Here is a 21,427-nt window from a genome sequence, read left to right as displayed (position 1 = left end):
AGGCGCAGGCAATGACTGAAGATGTTTAAATGGTTTATTGTTTCGGAGACTTAGGCAGGTTTGGTGATTATGGAGGTCCGGAGTGGAGGTAGGCAGTGAGAGGCTGGACTGATTAGAAGGCAGGCAGGTAGGATGCAGGAAGAAGCAGGCAGGTTGGCTGGAAGCTCTGGTGGATGATGGCCGAGGGATTGCACTGGAAACACAAGTGAAACTAGTTACAAAAAGTACGGAATTACACGCAGACAGGATAACTGAATGGGCAGCCAGGAGGATGAAATACCACTGGTGTAGAAAACAATCTGGCGGTGAGTTGCTGGGAGACAGGAGTAGATAAGCTGTGTCCTGATTAGATGATGAGGGACAGCTGAGTCGGACGGCCAGGTGAGAGCAATCAGGCTGCTGCCTGCAAGGGACACCACACCCTCTCCACACACACACACAGGGGAACAAACAGGGACACAGTTTGGACTGTGACAGTATCAACATATGATACCGACTGATTCAGGGACTTACATGTCCATGTTTTCAATACCAACCCTATACCACTTGTAAAACATTTACTGTAAATGAACTGTTCAATATGAGACAAAGGCAGATATTTATGTTAACATGTATTTTATTCAGATACATTTGATGTAATTTGTGCAAACATTCATCAGTCAAGTTGGAAGGGAAGCTTTTACTTAATACATAGTTTCAACATAGTAGCAGTGTGACACAAGAGATTCATCTTTCTTGTTGAACATATAACAACATTACATAGAATCATAAATAGCTACAGAATTAGATACAATTCATGAGTTTTCTGAAGAAGAAGAGGGACAGCTCTTCTTTTTTAATATGCTCTTCTGGAACTTGTTGTAGTGACTGAGGACTTTTGAACAGATTCACTGCCATAACCACTGCTGCTACTGAAGCCGCCACCGTAGCCATAACCTGAGTTGGCACTGGACAATCCTGGAGTAGAAAAAAAAAACATGCATGTGTTATCATTTTTCAATCAATATAGCAGTGTGATCTACTGGTTTAAGATAGATAGATAGATAGATAGATAGATAGATAGATAGATAGATAGATAGATAGATAGATAGATAGATAGATAGATAGATAGATAGATAGATGGATGGATGGATGGATGGATAGATAGATAGATAGATAGATAGATAGATAGATAGATAGATAGATAGATAGATAGATAGATAGATAGATAGATAGATAGATAGATAGATAGATAGATAGATAGATAGATAGATAGATAGATAGATAGATAGAATATCCCTTATGATCATGATGTATAAAATATTGAACTTACCACCACCAGTGGACTGCTGCACATGGATGGTTGCAGTTGAGCCTCCGCTGAACAGTCTAATGTTGGAATAATGCAGAGTTAGTCCTTAATTCAAAGTTAAAGCTAATTGTGAGGCTATAAAACCATTTCTTAAAGTTTATCGCACCTGTCCTCCTCTCCTTCAAGCAGTTTCCTGTAGGTGGCAATTTCGATGTCCAGGGCCAGCTTGACGTTCATCAGCTCCTGGTATTCACGCACCTGGCGGGCCATGTCCTGCTTGGCTCTCTGCAGAGCATCCTCCAGGTCTCTGATGCGGAGCCTGGCATCTTTCACTGCCAGCTCACCACGCTCCTCTGCCTCTGTGATCTGAACCTCAAGGCTGGCCCTCTGTAGAAAATGTCACCGATTATTTAGTATCTGCAGATCCCTCTTACATTAATGTAGTGTATATTTAAGTGTTCATATTAATGCTTCATCGATAAGAAGTTTTTGAAATATACCTGTCCCTTGACAGCCTCAATCTCATTCTGAAGACGGGAGATCATGCGGTTCAGCTCAGAAATCTCTGACTTTGTTGTGCGCAGGTCGTCACCATGCTGTCCGGCTGAGGTCTGCATCTCCTCATACTGTTATGAAAAATACAAGAAGGTGTGTCAAGAGAGGGATCTAAAGCAATGGCGAGGCGTTGAAAGTAATTGTAGAAACAAGATGAACTTAGCCTTCTTTTCTTCTCACCTTCTGTTTGTACCAGCCCTCTGCTTCAGCCTTGCTGCGGTTGGCAATGTCCTCATACTGAGCACGCACTTCAGCCACAATAGATTCCATGTCCAGGTTACGGCTGTTGTCCATCTCCACGATGACGGAGGTGTCCTTGATCTGGCTCTGCAGCTCATAAAGCTCCTACAGAACCAATGGTTGTTGTACAGTAATGAACCCTTTGTCCTTTTTTCATTAAAGATCGAGCAGATTTTCATCAGATTTAACTCAGAAAAGATTATATTATTATAAAGAATATGATATTATAAATACATACAGTCTCATAGACGGCACTGAGGAAGTTGATCTCATCCTGAAGAGCATCAGCCTTGGCATCCAGCTCCACCTTGTTAATGTAGGCAGCATCAACATCCTAAAAAGAAAATAATGTAGAAACAGAAAGTGTTAGAACTTGCTACTTTGTTGTTAACACCTGGATTTCCAAAGAATTAATGTATCTTTGATGTATATGCACCTTCTTCAAGAGCACAAACTCGTTCTCTGCAGTTGCACGTTTGTTGATTTCATCTTCATACCTGTTGGAACATGGCGGGATTTTACTACATCTGCTCGATTTTAAAACATCTGTTGACTTCATCAAATGTCTATAATAGTTAGTGACCATCTCATACAAGCACTCACTTATCCTTGAAGTCCTCAACGTGACCCTGCATGATCCTCAGCTCTCCCTCCAGCTTGACCTTCTCATTGCCCATTCCGTCGTGCTGTCTGCGCAGGTTGGAAATATAAGCCTCAAACATTCTATCGATGTTGGAGGGTGATGTAGTCTGGTCCTGCAGGAGGCTCCATTTGGTCTCCAGCATTTTGTTCTGCTGCTCCAGGAACCTGACCTGTGGAGACAAAAAAAAAAGGTAAGATTGTCAGATGTTGTAAATGTGGTTAGACTGTTGATTTAATTGACTCTTTTATGCTACAATTCACTTCACATTTTGCTTTTGACAGCAGCTGCAAGTAATTTAGCCCCATGAGAGCATTACAGGCATTTGGTAGTAAGATACTCAGGCCTACAGTACATTTCACATAACACAGTCACAAGCAGAGAGCACAGGAACCAACCTTGTCGATGAAGGAAGCAAAGCGGTTGTTGAGGGTCTTGATCTGCTCCTTCTCGTGGGTGCGGACAGCTTGGATGGTGGGGTCAATTGCAAGGTTCAGAGGAGTCAGCAGGCTCTTGTTGACCTGGACAGCAGTGATCAATGGAGCCATGCAGTTGCCTCCTGCTTGGCTGGAGCTAATGCCATAACTGCCAGAGCTACCTAAACCAAAACCTGCACCTGAACCAAAACCTGAACCAAAACCTGAACCTGAACTAAAACCAGATCCAGATCCAGCACCAGAACCAACCGCATAACTTGTTCTTTGTGCAGAGTAGCTGGAGGAACTTTTCAAGCTACCTTTAGATGAGCCGGAGACTGAGTATGATTTCCTGGACATCATGTTTGCAGTGGTGGAGGTTGGTTACTCTGACAAGAGGAGAACAGATGATGAGCAGTCTTCAAAGGGAGAGCCAAGTCCTTCTGAGTGTCTGACTGTGAGCTCTGCAGTCTTTTATGTCCATGCTCTGAGAGGGGGAGGATCCTTTCGGCCGTTTTAACCTGGACTCTCACTTTTGCTGTCCAACCTCCCCTCCAACTCAGCCTACACGCAAATCCTGTGAAACAGGTAGGGAGGAATTTTAGAAAGATAAGGCGTAACACTGCCCTGAGACACGATGTGTAAAGTAATGGCAAGTAGGGTGGATCGGGGAGGAAAACGGAGGTGCACGGCAGGTAAGGGAGGTGGTTGGGCGTGGCAAGCAGAGGAGCAGGTACGTTGATCTGGATAGGGATAGCAAAAAGTTAGTATGAGCAAAAATATAATGGAAGAACAAAAGGTAAGCTATAAGCTACGTTTAGCCGAGACATTTTACCACTGGCCATCTGTTTGTGTGAGGTGGTTAGACCAGACGTCTAACCACCTCACACAAACAGATGGCCCATTTAGGTCACTCAAATAGTTTCATAGTAGACTGTAATATAAACCTTGTTTGTACACAATATTTCCGTGTTTGAAATTCCCTGAGTATATATATATATAGGATATCTATATAATATTTAAATGAAATTCTCCTTTAGAACGTTCAAGTCATTCTCTGTCAGTTTTTTGTTTTCAATATACCTAACAACAAGAAAAAACAAGGCATTATAACATAGAAAAGAATATAACATGCAACCATATTTTTGTATATTAAATGTTATTGAGGTCAATAAAAAACCCTGAATCAGGCATGTCCAAAGTCCGACCCGTGTGCAAATCACGGCCCGTGTTCAGATTTAATACGGCCCGCAGCTTTGGTCCTATAATATATTATTTATGGCTAGAGCTGTCAAACAGAATACATCTTTAAAATGTAATTTCTCCTTTCACTGCATGGAGGCAGCACCCACTCTTAGGGGCCTTGCAAATGGCGCAATTAGCCTTTTCTGTTAAAGACGTTGTATTATTGTTTTGGGTTGATACGCGGTAAAACCCAGAGCAAACTTTTTTAGATGCCTTTGGTTTGTGGTCGTATGAACTGGATCAAACTTGTGTTGGGGTTGGAACCAACTGGACTCTTTAGGATGAACTCTATATATTGACTCTTTACACCATACACATTGCAGGTACACTGATCTAACATGTCTTGTTTTCACCATGAAATATATCTGACGAATAAGGAAATTGATGTGTGATTTATTTTGTATTGTATTTGGTGATGGAGATATTTCCAGAATTATTTAATTTGTGTATGGATTGACTGATTGACTGTTGCACCCAACTCTATTAAAAATAGGTCAAACCCGCTTCAAAGTTCAAAGTATTCCACATAGTCTGTTCAATGTTATCTGACTCTGCAGATATGAATGAAAGGCAGAAATATGCTTTTAGAGTTGTTCACGCCTGCCTTAGTGGTTTATATTTAGTTATATTCCCATTTGAAAAATAAAGATAATTGTGACAATGAAAATGTTGACATAACAGTATAATTGTATGTCACTTTTTATGTTCAACAAATGTCAGAAGGGCCTATTGGCCCCCGGGTATATTCATATAAAATCTGGCCCTCTTTGAAAAAGGTTTGGACACCCCTCCCCTAAATCCAACGCATAGGTGAAGAATGATTAATTGTGAGATTACAAAAAACAAAACCAGCTCTACCAATACTTACCGGTCCAAACAAGTAATCCATATACAAGTTGAACAAGAACAGATAACCAGTCTAGCTTCTTTACTAACAAAAAACAAGTCAATTAGAGCACCACTCCCTCTAACCCAGTGGTTCTCAAACTTTTTCTGTCAGGCCCCCCCTTTGGAGAAAAAAAAAAGTCGGGCCCCCCCAAAACGAATAATCAGGCTCAGTGGCGGCGCCAGAGATTTATTTTGGGGGTGCTGTGGGGTAGCTTGACGTTTCATAGAGGGTGCTCAAACATTTAGGGTTTCCCATTAATGTACCGGTCGCTACAGTGGAATTTTCTACTGCAACAATCCCCACGCAAATACACAACGTACCCGCGACTGTTACAATGAAGGCTCAATATTCAGCTCACGGCATATAGGTGTAATCAGGGATAAAGTGCTATTTTTATAGGTGATGTGTGGACGTCACATAGGGGGGTCCGGGGGCAAGCTTCCCCGGGAAGATTTATTTTTAAATATTGAAGTTAAAAGCATCAATCTGGTGCACTTTGAGAGCGAAAGGAAGAGATCTATGGATACATCTCTCAACACCCATATGAAACAGAAATGTAAACAGATTTACTTTTTCTTGATGGATATTTTACAAATCACCCTTTTAAACTTTATTCTTGTTTTACTGTCATATAGTATTTCATACCTGTTTTTCATTTATTCTCTTATTTTTTTATAACTATAATGATCATATAAACGTGTGCCTCGGAAATAATTATTTACATTAATGGTGACCAAAACATTTGAGACCCACTGAGATAATACTGAGAGAGTCCTTTAGCTCTCAGTCTGACAGGAGAGGACTCTCCTCCACTTTGTTGTTGAAAAAACTCCTTATATCCGTTAGCGTAGCTCGCTAGCACCAGAAGCTAACAACAACGATCTCCAGTACCGGTGCGCTCTCTCTCTCTCTCACGCGCACACAAAATGGCTCGTTCCACACACACACACAGAGCCGAGCTTTAATGAAACAGAGACCCAGACGTAATAGTACTGTACTGCATCATATTATTTTCGAATCAATAATTTTTCAAATTATGATTTTTATTTTATTTATTTTTTTTATCTTTTTTTTTTTTTTATAACCATTTTTCCTCCTGGTCTCTCGCGCCCCCCCTGGCATGCCTCTGCGCCCACCAGGGGGGGCGCGCCCCCCACTTTGAGAACCACTGCTCTAACCCTATGGTCTCATAAGCATTGCAAATGCCAGTGGTCTTGAAATCCTGTGTAGATATTTAGGTTTAAACTTTGCTTGCTTTAAGCCAAACTACTATTGTTATCATTACTGATCACTAGTATTAAAATGACATATTTTTCAATTTTATGAGACCATGGGGGAGTGCCATAAAACACAGATAGTAAAGGCAGAGCAGCCATTAGAGGGAAATTAGGAAACCTTTTCTCGATTAAATATTATCACTTTTTACCTAAATAAACTTTGAGCCATAAAGCTATAAGATGCATAATATCGCAAATTAGCAAAATAAATCCTGCAGCAATTAAAAAAGAAGTCTGCATTATTGTGAAAACCCTTTATATGATCATGTCAATATAAGCCATGGCCTCCTGATGAATCAGAAGGTTAACAAACTATTGTATCTGTCATGTTTTGAGTTTTTTAGTTCATAGTTTCTTTAATTTAGAAATCTTTTCCCTCTTTGTGTATGTTTGCTGAAAAGGTGGTTTGCGCACAGAGTAAAAGGATACCTACCAATGTGGGGGTCAGCGGTTCTAATCCCCAACATGTAAGAAGGAAAATGGCAAACTCCATTGCATATTTTATGGAAATAAATAGGCTGTGGTAATTGAAGTGAAAGAAATAAAAAGTAAAACTGAACTTCAGTAAAGTTAGAAGGCAAGGCAAGGCAAGGCAAAGGCAAGGCAAGGCAAGGCAAGGCAAAGGCAAGGCAAGGCAAGGTAAATGGATTTGGCTTCTTTTTTTTTAACAGGCATTTAAAAAGCAAAGATAATAAAATAAACACAACAGGTATAAAATACATGAATAAAAGCCATACTGCAGTGTGAATATGAACAACTCACTCAAATGCAGCGTCAAAAAGAGACATTTTTAGTCTTGATTTAAAAGTATTAACAGTTGCAGCTGACCTGCAGGATTCAGGGAGTTTGTTCCAGATGAACGGGGCATAAAAACTAAACGCTGCTTCTCCATGTTTAGTTCTGACTCTGGGGACAGAGAGCAGACCCGTCCCAGAAGACCTGAGACTCCTGGATGGGTCATACTTCTGCAGGAGATCGTTAATATAATTTGGTCCTAAACCATTCAGTGCTTTAAAAACCAGCATTAGTAGGCCTACTTTAAAATCAATTATTTGGCAGACTGGAAGCCAGTGTAAAGACTTCAAAACTGGACTGATGTGATCCATCCACTCTTTTAGTGTTAGTGAGGACTAGAGCAGCAGCTTTCTGAATCAGCTGCAGCTTTCTAATGGATTTTTCCTGTTTTGACATTCGTCTTTTAATCCTAGATATGTTCTTAAGGTGATAGTATGCCGACTTAATAGCTGTTAATGTGACTGTTAAAATTCCTGTCTGAGTCCATCACTACACCTATATTATAGCTTTATTTGTTGTTTTGAAGTCTGCCGACTGAAGCTCTCCGATGACTTTTAGTCGTTCTTCCTTTGCTCTAAAAACAATAATCTCAGTTTTCTTTTTGTTCAATTGGAGAAAGTTCCTACTCATCCAGTCATTGATGCGCTCAATGCACTTACTCAGTGTTGTAATCGGAGAATAGTCTCCTGGCGAAATTTTTATATAAGTTTGGGTATCATCTGCATAGATATGATAACTTAGGTCGTTGTTTTTCATTATTTGAGCCAGTGGTAGCATATAGATATTAAAAAGCAGAGGTCCTAAGATGGAGCCTTGAGGAACCCCGCATGTAATATTTGTCAACGCTGATGTGTAGTTGCCTAGAGACAACGTTTTTTCTGTCCTTTAAGTAGGAATAAAACCAATTTAGAACTGTTGCCGAAAGTCCCACCCAGTTTCTAGTCGGAAGAAACCTTTGTTTCTCAGAGGGACCGCCCCCCTTCGTTGAGGGGGGAATGCCTGACAGGCTGGCATGACTTAGGTACAAACCCCTCCCCCCACACCTCAGAGGGACGTAAACAATTTATTGTTGATAGTAAAAAATAAAAATAATACAAATAATAATACTATATTCAAATGATAAAAGAATTACGAATAAAACATTTAAAAAATCAATAAAAGAAGCAGATGTGGGTCTACCTGGGTAACATATTGTTAATGTCTGTTATGGGATCGCTAGGCTGGCAGGCTCTGCTCAACCCCCCTCCGTTTAAATCAGGGATGTCCAAACTCTTTTCAAAGACGGCCAGATTTGATAATGTGAATATGCCCGGGGGCCAATAGGCCCTTCTGACATTTGTTGAACATAAAAAGTGACATATAATTATACTGTTATATCAACATTTTCATTGTCACAATTATCTTTATTTTTCAAATGGGAATATAACTAAATATAAACCACCAAGGCAGGCATGAACAACTCTAAAAACACATTTCTGCCTTTCATTCATTTCTGGAGAGTCAGATAACATTGAACAGACTATGTGGAATACCTTGAACTTTGAAGCGGGTTTGACCTATTTTTAATAGAGTTGGGATCAGTCAATCCATACACAGATTAAATAATTTGGGAAATATCTCCATCACCAAACACAGTACAAAATAAATCACACATCAATTTCCATATTCGTCAGATATATTTCAGTGTATCTGCAATGAGTATGGTGTAAAGGCAAGGCAAGGCAAGGCAAGTTTATTTATATAGCACTTTTCAACACAAGGCAATTCAAAGTGCTTTACAAAAAATGAAAGACATTAAGAACATGGCATTTAAAATCAGTCATTAAAAATAAAAGTTGATCAAATAAACATTAAAAGAAAAAATACATGGATAAAAGTTACAGTGCAGTCTAAGATATGAATAGTTCAATTAAAAGCAGCGACAAAAAGAAAAGTCTTCAGTCTGGATTTAAAAGTAGTCAGAGTTGCAGCGGACCGGCAGGTTTCTGGAAGTTTGTTCCAGATATTTGGAGCATAATAACTGAACGCTGCTTTTCCATGTTTAGTTCTGACTCTGGGAACAGAAAGCTGACCCGTCCCTGAAGACCTGAGAGATCTGGATGGTTCATAATTTAGCAGGAGGTCAGAAATGTATTTTGTGCCTAAACCATTCAGTGCTTTATAAACCAGCAGCAGTATTTTGAAATCTATTCTTTGACACACAGGAAGCCAGTGTAAAGACTTCAGAACAGGAGTGATGTGATCCACTTTCTTAGTGTCAGGGAGGACTCGAGCAGCAGCGTTCTGAATCAGCTATAGCTTTCTAATAGATTTTTTAGTGAGACCTGTGAAGACACCATTACAGTAGTCCAGTCTACTGAAGATAAGAGCATGGACAAGTTTTTCCAAATCCTGCTGTGACATTAGTCTTTTAATCCTAGATATGTTCTTTAGGTGATAGTAAGCTGATTTAGTAACTGTTTTAATGTGACTGTTGAAACTCAGGTCAGAGTCCATGACTTCACCTAGATTTCTGGCTTTGTCTGTTGTTTTGAACATTTCAGACTGAAGCTCAGCGCTAACTTTTATACGTTTTGCCTTGGCTCCAAAAACCATTACCTCAGTTTTATCTTTGTTTAATTGGAGAAAGTTCTGACACATCCAGTCATTGATTTGTTCGATGCAGTTACTCAGTGTTTAAATTGGAGCATACCCAGCTAGCGGGGAACGTTCTCACAACTTTGGCTAACGTTACCTATTGGTTCTAATAAGGTTTTAAAGACACGTTGTAATCTGATGTTCAAAGAACCTTTTTAGGATGTTTATTTTTTCAAATAATGTTCCTTTAAGGTGTGAGGTTAACTAAGACATAACGTTTTAACTGCAACATTCAGAGGATGTTTTGAGGATGTTATTAAGGCCTGAGATGACAGAACGTTTTTTTATAAAACGTTCCTTTAATGTGATGTGTTGACAAAGGTGGCACGTTTTGGCTTCAACATTCTAAGGATGTGTTTTGGACGTTGTTGGGTAACACATTAAAGATGTTCTTTATAAAACGTTCCCTCAATGTTACATGATAACAATTGAAGAACATTCTCCAAGAAACATTCAGAAAATGTTTTCAAGATGTTATTCTTTTTTCATAAAACGTTCCTGTTATGGCAAATATTAACATGGTCATGGTCAACGTCAGATTTATTTCTAGAGCGCTTTGAAAAACAAACTTGTTGCATTTGTTTGAAAAGGATGTTTTAAAAAAAATCTGATGTCACCATATTTTCCTTTTGAAAACAACAAACAAGCACGTAATTCATGATAAGCTGTAAGCAGATATTGCATGTTTGCGGTGGCATGTGTGAGTTCCCAGCTAGAAATGTTTGTTACCATTCGTTCTTCTGAAAGGTAGGATAAACATTCTGGGAACCAAACAAAAACTTCCCTCCGAAAACATTTTAAGAACAGGAGGGCATAATGTTCTAACAATGTTATCACCAAACATTTTAAGAATGTTTTTAGAGAACGTTATCCTACCTTTCAGAAGAACGTTCTGGGAATCAAAAGAAAACTTCCCGCTGAAAACATTCCTAAAACAATGAATGTAACATTCTCAGAATGTTTTTAGAACCAAACATTTCTAGCTGAGTATATACTGTATTTATCAAAGACATTAAAAAGTGCATTTTGCATAATAGGGAACCTTTAAATTATTGTGTTGTTCAATTGAGATAACATCACATATGGCGTTTCTCAAGATATTTGTTATTTTTCTCTATTTTGACACTATATGTTTCCGTCAATACAATTACATGTTCATCTTTTAAGCTCAAAGTTTTCTTCAAGAGCCCAAGAATATTTAACCAGCTTGTATGAAATGAACACATTTGATAAAAACAACAGTAACACAAATAATGGGATTGAACGTGTACAGTGAAACCAATAGAAAACCAAGAACTAAAAATACATACATCTCCTATTTCATACCATGGGTTATTTTATTGATGAAATTCAGTGTTGATTAAAACATAAAATGAATAGATACCAGAATTTTAGTAACCAACATGTCATACAGTAATGAATATGTACTGTACACAGTGAGGCACATAATAATTAACATTTTAATTTTTAAATTAAGTCTTTTTAAATCCTAATTGTAATCCTAATTGAATTATGAAAATGAGTTGCAAGCGAACTTGAGCTCCAGGAGAAAACCCTAAATATGAATGTTCATGACCTCAGTTTTCTTCATATTTACTGCCAGTACTTTTGTACTATGTGCAGCTGTTGTATTTTTTCAGTTTGAGACAGTAGAGAACACCATCATCAGCATAAAGCAGAAACTTCACCTCATTATAGAGAGACCAGCAGCAGCACATCCTCCAACCCAACAAGATTGAATTCATAAATACATTAAATAACTTTTACATTTAAAACCTTAGCTTTGAATACTTGAACAGCTCTTATGAAACCCTCACATTTTTGAAAAACAACAAAAACAAAACAATGTAATTGAACCCAAAAGTAGAACTGTACAAAAATATTCTATTGTCGTTGTATTTATTAAATTCAAAGTTTTTTAAATCACAAATAGAACAGATACCGGTACTTTAGTAACCTAAATGTCATAAAGTAATGAATATATACTGTATATGTTTACACAGTGGGGCATACACAAAATACATTTAAGTAATATTTTATTTTAAAATCAAGTAAACACAACTAAAAAACCCTAAATATGAAAATGGGAAGGAAGGGAGGGGGTGATGTAGGAAGAAAGAGGTGAGGGAAATGGAGCAGAGAGTTTGGGGTGAAGTGAGGGGAGAGTATGGAGGAAGGTGAGAGAGGGTGAGGTAGCAGGAAGTACAGTTAATGGGGGAGGGACTTAATACTGAGGTTTTTTTACATCTATTATACAGATTGTGGGAAAACCTGAGCTCCAGGAGAAAACCCTGAGTATGAAAAGGGGAAGGCAGTTGGGGGTGAGGTAGGAGGAAGGAGCTGAGGGGAAATTGAGGAGAGAAAGAAGAGAGGAAAAGGCAGCTACTGACGTCCAGCCTCCTCCTTCTCCTCTTTCTCCCCCTTTGCTTTCTCTCTCATCTCCTTCTCTTGCATCTTGCGTAGCATTCTCTGCAAAATGACGTCCCTTTCCTCAGTCGCCTTCCTGCGAGCGAAGAATCCTCTGCTCTTATTCTTCCTGTAAAGGCAGAGGTCCTCCAGAAGTGTCTTTTCGTCCTCCATCTTCTTCTCCTTAGCCTCCCAGTTCAGTCGCGTCTGAGCGAGGTCGTCCTTCTCCTCCTTCGCCTGTTTCAATTGTGTCTCCATCAAACTAGCCTTGGTTTCCCAGCGCTGGTGTTTCTGGGTCAGGTCTTCTGAGAACTTTTGCTCCTTCTCTCTCATCTGGTCTTTAAGCTGCTTGACTTCCGTCTCCCAGCTTTTTTTCATCTTGGCCAAATGATTCTTTTGCTTCTGCGCCTGTTTTAGCTGAGTCGCCCAGCTCTGAAGTTTTTCGGCCAAATCTTCAAATAACTTTTTGTCCTGCTCATCCAGGTCGTTCTCCAGCTGCTGGACTTTCATGTCCTTCTGCTTGACATTGCTCTGGTTTTTATTGACCAGGTTCCTCATGGTTTCCTTAGCCTGTTCTAATTGTGCCTGAACCACTTTCAATTCATTCTTCCCAATCAGGTTTTTGTGAACCAGGATGGCATTTTTCTTCTCTTCTTCTTGAAATTTGGTCTCCATCAAATGAACCTTGGTTTCGCAGCTCAGGTGTTCTTCAGCCAGGTCTTTGGAGAACTTCTTCTCCTTCTCTCTCATCTGGTCTTTAAGCTGCTTGCCATCCGTCTCCCAGCTTTTTTTTATCTTGGCCAAATGATTCTTTTGCTTCTGCAGCTGTTTGCATTTATCCTCCACCTGTTTTAGCTGATTCTCCCAGCTCTGTTGTTTTTCAGCCAAATCGTCAGAGAACTTTTTCTCTTGCTCATCCAAGTCGTTCTCCAGCTGCTGGACTTTCATGTCCTTCTGTTTGAAATCGAACTCCCAGCTCTTGTTTTCCTTGATCAGGATATTTATGGATTCCTTGGCCTTTTCAAATTTTGCCTGAACCAATGTCTCCCCGATCAGTATTTTCAGAACCAGGTTGTCCTTCTTCTTCTCTTCCTCTTGAAATTTGGTCTCCATGAAATGAACCTTGGTTTCACAGCTCAGGTGTTCTTCGGCCAGGTCTTTGGAGAACTTGTCCTCCTTCTCTCTCATCTGGTCTTTCAGCTGTTTGACATCCGTCTCCCAGCTTTTGTTGTTCTTTGCCAGATGCTCGTTCTCCTCTTCCACCTGTTTCAATTTTGCCTCCACCTGTTTAAGCTCAGTCTCACAGCTCAGGTTCTTCTTGGCCAGGTCGTCCTTTTCCTGAGACACCTCTTTTAGTTTGGTCTCCATCGGTTGTTGGTCTTCGGGGATCTTTTCTCCCTGCTTTTCCAACTGGTCCACCAACTGTTGGACTTCCTTCTCCATGACTTTGATTTTACAGGTCTGGTAAGTGTTGTGCTTCATCACCTGTTTCAATTTCAACTCCATCTTTTGTGTTTCCGTCTCCAAGGTGTGGTTTCTAGCGGGCCGGTAGTTTTTCTCGTCCACTACATACTTCATGCCTTGTTTTCCATTCTCCCAGCTCTGTTGTTTCTCAGCCAGATCCTTGGTGGACTTTTCCTGGCTCTGAAGGAGTTCTTCCTCTCTTCTTTTCAGTAGGTTTATGGTCAGCAGGTTCTCCTCCAGCTGCTGCTTGTGTTCAGCCTCTTTAGTTTCCATCTCCTCCTCCAGAGCGCCGTATCTTTCCTCCCAGATTGTCACACAATCAAGGAGTTCATCTCCTCTCATCACCAGCAGTTTTACGGTCTCTGCGTCAAACTGCAGGAGACTCTCATCGTTCTGGATGTCGGATGTCTCCATGTTGCTCTGGTCTGACATTGTTCCCTCCATGGCACTGTCTGTGGACTTGTGTTGTGCGTAGGGATAAAAATATATGTGTCTACGTGATACGTGTTTTGTCTAGAAAACTGTAACGTTTGTTTGCTCTGACTGAATATGTGTACCACTCACCGCTCTGAACTGAACAACTGAATGAGTTGACTGCAACCCAAAGCTCTTGCTATGCCAAGATCTAAGCCACCTGTGATGTCACGTGATGATGTCACCGATTCTACTTTCAACTGTGAAGATGTGATTCCGTTGGGGTCACATGTGATTCCGTCAAGTTCACTTGTGATTCTGTTAAGGTCACATGTGATTTCGTTAAGGTCACATGTGATTTCGTCATAAAATGCAATTAATTTGTACCACTTTATGACTTCATAAGCAGAATACATGTTGTGCTTTAAGGTCTTTACAGTTACAAAATGCAAATATTTAATTTTCATAATTTTCTTTATGTTGTTTTGAGTCAAAGGTCACAAGCCTCACAAGACACATGTCTTTTCTGTTTTTATTCATACAAAAATATAATTATGTATTATAAGTGCATTATTTTTGTGTTTGTTTCTACTCAGACACACTTAAAAAATACTGACATTATATACAGATTAGTTGATTTTAAAAAAATGTCTTCATTTAAAAAATAACAAAAAAATAAAATGCGTGATGCTTTTGGGCAAAACCTAATAACTCAATGGCTCCTTTATTGCTGACAGGATTTCATGATTTCATGACTTTATAAGCCCAATAAATGTTTGTGTTTCGAATACTTTACAGTTACACAATGCAAATATTTAACTTTAATGAATTTTCTCTATATTTGTTTTACTCAATGGTAACAAACCTCTTTGATAGCACAAGACTGTCTTTTCTATTAGTCTTTGATTTTTGTAATTATTTCAAGTATAGAACTTTGGGTTCTAGCATTCCCAGAGCATTTACATGCACAAAAACCTATAACACACTACAGGAAAGGGAAAACCCCCCAAATGAGAATAAGGCCTCATATATATAGACATTATAATTTAACGATAGTTTATATATACAGTCTATGATTGCGACACATGCCTGTATAAAACAAGTGAGAGATGGCTCTTCTGTGATTTAGGTGCTACACATAGATTTCACCATGATGGATCTGGTAAAGTTCGAGAAGGAGAACTGTGAGCGTATCCAAGCCGTTGAGACTTCATTCGGCCCGGCATGGAGGCCTCTACCCCAGCCAGGGAGAGTTCTGGTGGGTCAGGGTCGTCTCATACAGCAAGGACGTAGGAAGCCAGAGCCTAAAGTTTTCATCATCCTGAACGGCTGCTGGCACCAAACACAGAAAGTCATCCCTCTAGGTAAGCAGAACCCTAGATCTAGTCCGACAGATTCAAAAGATTTGATTCAAAGGTTTTATTGTCATATGAACAAAACTACAGTGTAGAAATGGCTAGGAAATTCTTCTGACCTGAGCTCCTCCAACAATACAACATGTATAATAAAATGCAAAATAAAAAGTAGTGCATTTAGTCTATATCTAGATAACGATGATCTGACGGTATGTATACCTCCGTAGAAGCTTTAGTGATGAATATCACTCTTTTGTTTTTGTTTTGCCTTGTTGTAACTTTATATTCACGTGCAAAATATATCTGCAACAGCAAAACAATGGAGGTGCATGGAATTTAAAGTATGATGCACAAAACAATGACAATATATCCACATGCTACCTCAAGAGCAAATTGCAGTTCGCCAATTGTGGAAATACCGATTACATTTGAGTTTGGTCAATGTTGTTCTACAGTTATACATTGTAGAAATGTTTTCCAGAAAAAGACAGCAATACAACCCTTTTATGGAGGAAATAAAAACATATATATCTTCATTTACTATTAGTGTAAATAAGTGTGGATAAAAGAACTGTTTATTTTAAAACACAGGGGGATGATGGAAATACCAATTACATTTGAGTTTGGTCAATTTACTTGAAACACTTTCTGTTTAACTGTGTTGTATTGATGCACCTGAAGAACTTTCAAAAGTTCCCAGCTAGCGGGGAACGTTCTCACAACTTTGGCTAACGTTAGCTATTGGTTCTAACAAGGTTTTAAAGAAACGTTTTAATCTGATGTTCAAAGAACCTTTTTAGGATGTTTATTTGTTCAAATAATGTTCCTATAAGGTTTAAGGTTAACTAAGACATAATGTTTTAACTGCAACATTCAGAGGATGTTTTGAGGATGTTATTAAGGCCTGAGATGACAGAACGTTTTTTTATAAAACGTTCCTTTAATGTGATATGTTAACAAAGGTGGAACGTTTTGCCTGCAACATTCTAAGGACGTGTTTTGCACGTTGTTGGGTAACACATTAAAGATGTTCTTTATAAAACATTCCCTCAATGTTATAACAAATGAAGAACATTTTCAAAGCAACATTCTGAAAATGTTTTCAGGATGTTATTGAGGCCTGAGATGACAAAGGGTTTTATAAAATGTTCCTTTAATGTGATAAGTCAACAAACGTGGAACGTTTTGCCTCCAACATTCTAAGGATGTGTTTTGGACGTTGTTGGGGTAACACATTAAAGATTCTTTTATCGAACATTCCCTCAATGTTACATGATAACCAAAGAAGAACATTTTGAAAGCAACATTTGGATAGTGTTTTAAGGAGGTTATTATTTTTTTATAAAATGTTCCTGTAATGCGAAATATTAAAAGGGTCATGGTCAACGTCAGATGTATTTGTAGTGCGCTTTAAAAAACAAAGTGGTTGCATTTGTTCGAAAAGGATGTTTAAAAGAAATCTGATGTACATATCTCTATTGTCATATGGATCAAATAACACTTAGAAAACCAAAGACAGACATATAGAAGAACGGACCGACTATCACTGCACATCCCTAAAACCCCTGTTAGTGTTTGTATGTTTTTCTTTCTACTGTGTGTCTCTCTCGCTGCCTGCTGGTCTGCTCTACACGGCTGGGAGCAATCTCCAATCAACGACACCTGTAACCTGCTCGTCAGCCACACTATGAAAGCCTGCAGCCTGAACTCATTGCCAGCCGGATTGTTGCCGTGAACGGTTTGTTGCGTGCCGCTCTAGCTTTTTACCAGCATATTCTCTGACAACTTTGCTTGCTTTTGCCTCACACTGATTTTTGTGTCTCTCCCAGGAGGAATCCAAGGCCTTCCACACTCCCAAGACCAGCCAGGTAGTGATGGCAAAATGAATCTTTGAATGAAGCATCGAACCACTTGGACAATTGTGTCGGAAATAGGTTCATTTCTCGAAGCTTCAGTTACAGCGACCTCTCCTGGCGAAGTGCAAGGCTGCAGTGGGTTTAACGTATCTTTGCCTTGAAAAATATTTGATGCACACACACACTAAGACAGAATATCATGTTCTATTTGCAATTAAAGATTGATAATTGTGTGTGTTGGGTTATTGAGGAGAGACTAGAGAGTGCTGTAAAAAAATGTTGGGCAGAGAGGGCCTTTTATCAGTTATTAAAGTATTAAAGTTGAAAAGCAATGATTAAAAGTTTTACTCTTCCGGGCCATGAACCAGCTGCGTGGAGGACATCACCGCATCCTGACCGCCGGCTCTATCCACTGGGCTATCTATTCCTTAAACTATTTAAGTGTTTTTATATTTCTCTTTGTCTTTTTGTTCACAACTTCTCCACATTTCGAACTTCGAAGTGTTTCACGAGCCAGAACGACCTATCTTTCTTCCTGGCTTGCTCTATAATGATCCAATTAAAATGCAATACCAACAACAACTCAACAGCAACAACGCAAACTATGACAACAACCCACACATTGCGCATTGTTTAGACCGGCGGGTTGGTTATAAAGTGTTGAAGCGCTCAAATTTGAAACAGTTTCAACCTGTCACCTGTCAGAATCGAGACGATGCAGTGCATTGAATCACCTGATTGGACGGCGAACCAGTGAGTTGATTCATTCAGGAAATGAAGCAGTTGCTGGTTCGGACGTCACATGTCACGTGATTTGAAGCAGTTGCTGCTTCGGACGTCACATGTCACGTGATTTGAAGCAAGCTTCGAAGCACTGTTTCTATGGAATAGGAAGTCCAGATTTGAAGCTCCGTTCGAAGCTTCAGTGTCAAACTGCCATCACTACAGCCAGGCCTCTCTACCCACCCTGGAACAACTGTTTCCCACTGCCGCCATAACCAACCTCCACTCCCAGCTCCCCTTTTGTAATAAACAAATGTTACTTTCACCAACTGATTCTGTGTCAGTCTTTTACATGTGTTAATAGTCAAATTCCAATAGTTAAGTAAACAATAATAATCATCCTAATGAACACAGTGGTCAGTCCACTTAACCAGGAATTTTGAGTTGAACAATTACAGGAATATTATGTCTTTAGGTTCAAATAATGTAAACATATTTTAGTAAATTGTTACCATAGAACATTTGCATAATTTCTTTAACATAAACCATGTTATCCTTCTCTCCGTCTCAGTGAGTCACGCCCCTCAAGTGTGCATTACAATAGGTAGGAAGACTCTGCTGTCGCCCATCAGCAGAAAATAGTTAACTAATTACAGGGGCGTGCCCCCAAAGCTGTGAGAACTGAGCAATCAGGTATCCATCTTAGGTTGCGTTTTCCTGGAGCGTCAGCCAGACGAAGACTGACAAAGACATTAAGAGTCCTGTGGGAGGCAAAGAGGAGGCAAATCCTACTCTGATTGCGCCAAGTATCGCTGGTGTTATTTAGTTTTATTCAATTCTCTTGGGTTCTCTAGCCCCTCATGCTATAATCATGTGTATTTTCTGCATTCCTGTTCATGTGTCTTCTCGCAATTATCACTGGCCCCGTGTTTCTCCTAATCGATTTCACCGGCCTGCTCTCGTCTATCCCACATGCTCCACTGAGATCCAACATCTCGTTTCAGGGGGCCTGTGGAACTGCCAGTCAGCTGTCCCTAAGGCTGACTTCATCTCTGGCTACGCTTCCCTGCAGTCTCTGGATTTCCTTGCTCTCACGGAGACCTGGATCACTCCATCCAACACATCCACCCCAGCAGCTCTCTCCACAGCATATTCCTTCTCCCATACACCCAGACCCTCTGGCAGAGGAGGTGGCACTGGTCTCCTGCTCTCTCCCAAATGGAGCTTTTCCCTCTTCACGCTACCTAATTTCACTCCTTCCACCTTTGAATTCCATGCCGTCACAGTAACCCATCCTATACAATTAACCATTGTTGTTCTCTACCGTCCACCAGGCGCCTTGGGGGACTTCTTGGAGGAGTTAGATAATCTCCTCTCACACATCCCTGAAACTGGCCCTCCCGCTGTACTTCTCGGAGATTTCAACCTCCAGACAGGGAAGATATCTGAACTAACATCTCTGTTAACCACCTTTGCTTTCTCACTGTCTCCATCCCCACCAACTCATAAAGCTGGCAATGTCCTTGATCTCATATTCTCAAGGAACTGCTCTACTTCTAACCTCTCTGTAAACCCGCTCCACACATCCGATCACTTCTTCATTTCATTCTCTCTACCCCTTTCCAAACATAACAACCTAATCTCTTCTAACTCTGCTCCTGTCCGCCGTAACCTCCGTTCCCTCTCCCCCTCTACCTTTGCCTCATCGGTGCTCTCAGCCCTCCCTTCCTCTGACTCGTTCCAACTCCTGCCTCCAAACACTGCTGCAAAAACTCTCCTCTCGACTCTCTCATCCTCTCTGGACTCTCTCTGTCCTCTCACATCGCGGCCGGCTCGTCAGTCCCCTCCTGCTCCCTGGCTAAATGACGCACTGCGTGCTAATAGAACCATCCTTCGGGCAGCAGAGCGGAAATGGTGGAAATCCAAACACCATGACGACCTCCTAACCTATCAGGCTCTCCTCTCCTCTTTCTCTGCTTCCATCTCTCAGGCAAAAAGCACTTTCTTTCAAGATAAGATCCAATCTTCCTATTCCAATCCCAAAAAACTATTTTCTATCTTCTCCACCCTCTTGGACCCCCCCAAAGCACCTCCCCCCTCCTCCCTTCTGTCAAGCGACTTTGTTAACCACTTTGAAAAAAAGGTTGATGATATTCGCTCTTCTTTTTCTGACTCACCTTTACTCACCGCTGGGTCACCAGACCCTCCCTTCACCCACACACTGACCTCCTTCTCCCCTCTCTCTCCAAGTGAGGTTCTTACCCTCGTTACCTCTGCCCGTCCTACCACCTGTTCTCTGGACCCTATCCCCTCAAACCTCCTTCAGACTATCGCTCCTGATATTCTACCATTTCTCACCCATTTCATCAACACTTCTCTAACTTCTGGTCACTTTCCAAACAGTCTCAAGGAGGCAAGAGTAAACCCTCTCCTTAAGAAACCCACTCTCAATCCGTCTGATGTTATTAACTACAGGCCCGTCTCTCTCCTCCCGTTCCTGTCTAAAACACTTGAACGCGCTGTCTTTAAACAACTCTCCTGTTATCTCCATCAGAACAACCTTCTGGATCCGCACCAGTCTGGTTTCAAGGCAGGTCACTCAACAGAAACTGCTCTCCTTGCTGTCTCTGACGAACTGCACACTGCTAAAGCAGCCTCCCTCTCCTCTGTCATCATCCTTCTGGACCTGTCTGCTGCATTCGACACGGTGAACCATCGGATCCTCCTTCGCACTCTCCAAGAACTTGGAGTTTCAGGCACTGCACTTTCCCTCCTCACCTCATACCTCAACGACCGCACCTACAGGGTTACTTGGAGAGGGTCCGAGTCCGACCCTTGTCAATTAACTACAGGGGTCCCTCAGGGCTCGGTTCTTGGTCCCCTCCTCTTCTCCCTGTACACAAACTCGCTCGGGTCTGTCATTAGCCCGCATGGTTTTTCATACCACTGCTACGCTGACGACACCCAACTAATTCTGTCCTTTCCCCGCTCAGAGACCCAGGTCGTCGCATGCATCTCTGCTTGCCTAGCAGACATCTCTCGGTGGATGTCTGCTCATCACCTCAAGCTCAACCTTGACAAGACATAACTGCTCTTCCTTCCGGGAAAAGATTGTCCCACTCTTGACCTAACAATCAACATCGGCACCTCTGTTGTTTCCCCGACTCAGACTGCAAGGAATCTGGGTGTGGTCCTAGATAACAAATTGTCCTTCACTGCAAACA

The 21,427-nt window shown here is 40.6% G+C and overlaps 1 protein-coding gene across 1 annotated transcript; it reads right to left on the bottom strand.

Annotated features, from left to right (window-relative positions):
• Positions 1-835: 835 nt before the first annotated feature.
• On the bottom strand, positions 836-3,505 carry LOC307038903 (keratin, type II cytoskeletal 8-like; the record flags this gene model as incomplete). The annotated part of the gene is made up of 9 exons (XM_079680578.1): positions 836-957; positions 1,313-1,368; positions 1,458-1,678; positions 1,792-1,917; positions 2,027-2,191; positions 2,325-2,420; positions 2,523-2,583; positions 2,690-2,898; positions 3,125-3,505. 9 exons carry the CDS (start codon positions 3,503-3,505, stop codon positions 836-838), a joined length of 1,437 nt encoding a protein of 478 aa, XP_079536704.1.
• Between the last annotated feature and the right edge of the window lie 17,922 nt (positions 3,506-21,427).

This window comes from Notothenia rossii, assembly GCF_949606895.1.
Source record: "Notothenia rossii genome assembly, chromosome: 5".
NCBI lineage: Eukaryota > Metazoa > Chordata > Actinopteri > Perciformes > Nototheniidae > Notothenia > Notothenia rossii.
Note: the sequence above shows the minus strand (reverse complement) of the source record. Positions and strands in the feature narration are given on the sequence as shown.